The sequence below is a fragment of the Nematolebias whitei genome, chromosome 6, assembly GCF_014905685.2.
Source record: "Nematolebias whitei isolate Nwh7 chromosome 6, NemWhi1, whole genome shotgun sequence".
In the NCBI taxonomy this organism is placed as follows: Eukaryota; Metazoa; Chordata; class Actinopteri; order Cyprinodontiformes; family Rivulidae; genus Nematolebias; species Nematolebias whitei.
In genome coordinates this window covers 48,499,139-48,501,025 of record NC_056503.1, presented here as the reverse complement: position 1 = coordinate 48,501,025, position 1,887 = coordinate 48,499,139, and the positions used below count along the sequence as shown (strand labels likewise).

Here is a 1,887-nt window from a genome sequence, read left to right as displayed (position 1 = left end):
GCAGTGGCACTCCAGTGTTCAGTACAAAGTCAGACCCATTAACCCCCCCACCCCCCCCGTCCAGAACGTGATACGCACAGCTGCAACGTCTGAAGACCCTCACCCGTTCAGAGAAACGAATACACTCGTGTATGTATATATACTGTATCATTTAAAGATTATGTGTAATGTTTGGAGAAAATTATTGAATTAAAAAACCCAGTTCAGTGATTTTAGAAACAAACTATCCTTTTTTTACTCAATAATTTTAAATGTTTGCAGTTTCGGCTGTGACACTGGACATTTCAGTCCGGTTTTTGTTGAACGGTCGATAACGATCCACTCCAGGAGCTCAAGTATCCAGTTTGTCGGCGACACCGCCGTGATGGGAGATGAGGCGCAGAGCGGTCCTTGAGGAAGAATCTGCTGGTGGACGCACCTGGTCTGAAGGAATGAGAGCAGAGGGACTCAGTCATCCTGGAGTCAGGACCGTGGCCCTCAAGGACCAGGGTCTGCCACCTGTAAATCATTCCATTCCACTGGTTGCAACATTTAACTTCTAGGATTTTTAAAAATACATATTTTTAATAAGAGGTGAATTTTATTTTAGATGTGCTTTTATGTTCTTAGTAAGAATATAAATAAACAGCATGACTTTTTTTTTTTTTTTTTTTTTAAAAGTTTGTTGAATACAATACATGTTACAACTGCCTGTCATACATCCATGGTCGCATACATGTGACGTCACACGCATCGACAGCTGGTCGTCAGTCGACCAGATGACAACACACGGGAAGTTTCAGCAGCGGAACAACCGGACTCACCTTGTTAAGAACAACCAGCTGGACGGAACCGAACCGAGCTGCCAGAACCGCCTCGGTCCGGAGATGCCGAAGTGCTGTTCGGTCCCGAACTGCCGGAACGGCTCCGGGAGCAGTAACGAAAGGAGAAGCTTTTATAAGTGAGAAACTTTAAAAGAACTAAAATTTAAAACCCTTTTTTTTTTATAACTTCTGACTTTGACATCTGTCCGCATCGTGTCTGCTGTGGCTCCTGGGTGTTTGCTCGCATGATAAATGTGAAAAACACGTTTTTAACCTTCATTTTTAGTGATTTTAATAATCAATTTTAATAATCAATTTTAATAATTCTCTCAGCGACAAATGAAACTGAAACCGAGTTGATCCATGAAAAACAAACTTGTCAATGAAACCGCGGAGTTCTGAAAAATATCCTGAACTGAATCATTTGATTTTAAAGGCTCCTAAATTCAGAGGATGAGCCGTTTACACCTGATCGAATTACACACTTTAAAAACAATTATTTTATCATCTAAATACGTTGTGACGTTTTTACTGCTCGTGTTCAGCTCATTCAGGAGATGTGCTGCTGATTTTAAACTTTTAATTCTTTAACTTTATTTACGAGTTATTTTCCTCGTGGAAATCACTCAATTCTTTCAGAAATTTGGTTCTCTTTTAAATCTGCTTCAGCTACTTTAGACTTTTTAGCTACAAGTCTGCTGCAGATAGCTTTTAGCTGCTGTTCTGCTGCTTGTCTTTGATGCTTTTAGCTACATTTCAGCTACTTTTAGTCAACCTTTTGTTACTTTTAATTAGGCTTTTGCTACTTTTAGCTTGTATCAACTTTTCTGCTACTTTTAGCTAGCCTTTTGTTACATAGCTTCAAGTTGGCCTTTTGCTACTACAACTTTTTAAAAACTGTATACTTTAGCTTTTTAATAGCTTTGTGTTTGGGTTAGCTAGCGTTTTGCTACTTCAAGATTTCAGTGTTACCTTATAGACGTTTGGTATTTTAGCTTTTGTGGTGCTTTTAGCTATATTTCAGCTACTTTTAGCTTTTGCTATTTTAGCTAGCCTTTAGTTTTAGCTTCCAATAACGCTGCAC

At 39.1% G+C, this 1,887-nt stretch overlaps 1 protein-coding gene across 1 annotated transcript in view; it reads left to right on the top strand.

Annotated features, from left to right (window-relative positions):
- The first annotated feature begins 754 nt into the window (after positions 1-754).
- Positions 755-1,887, top strand: part of LOC119411023 (THAP domain-containing protein 8) — a 3,095-nt gene continuing 1,962 nt past the window's right edge. Inside the window, exon 1 of the mRNA XM_037677946.1 lies at positions 755-940. Coding sequence (XP_037533874.1) covers positions 759-940 — 182 coding nt within the window. The 5' untranslated portion in view covers positions 755-758. The remainder of the gene's footprint in view (positions 941-1,887) is intronic.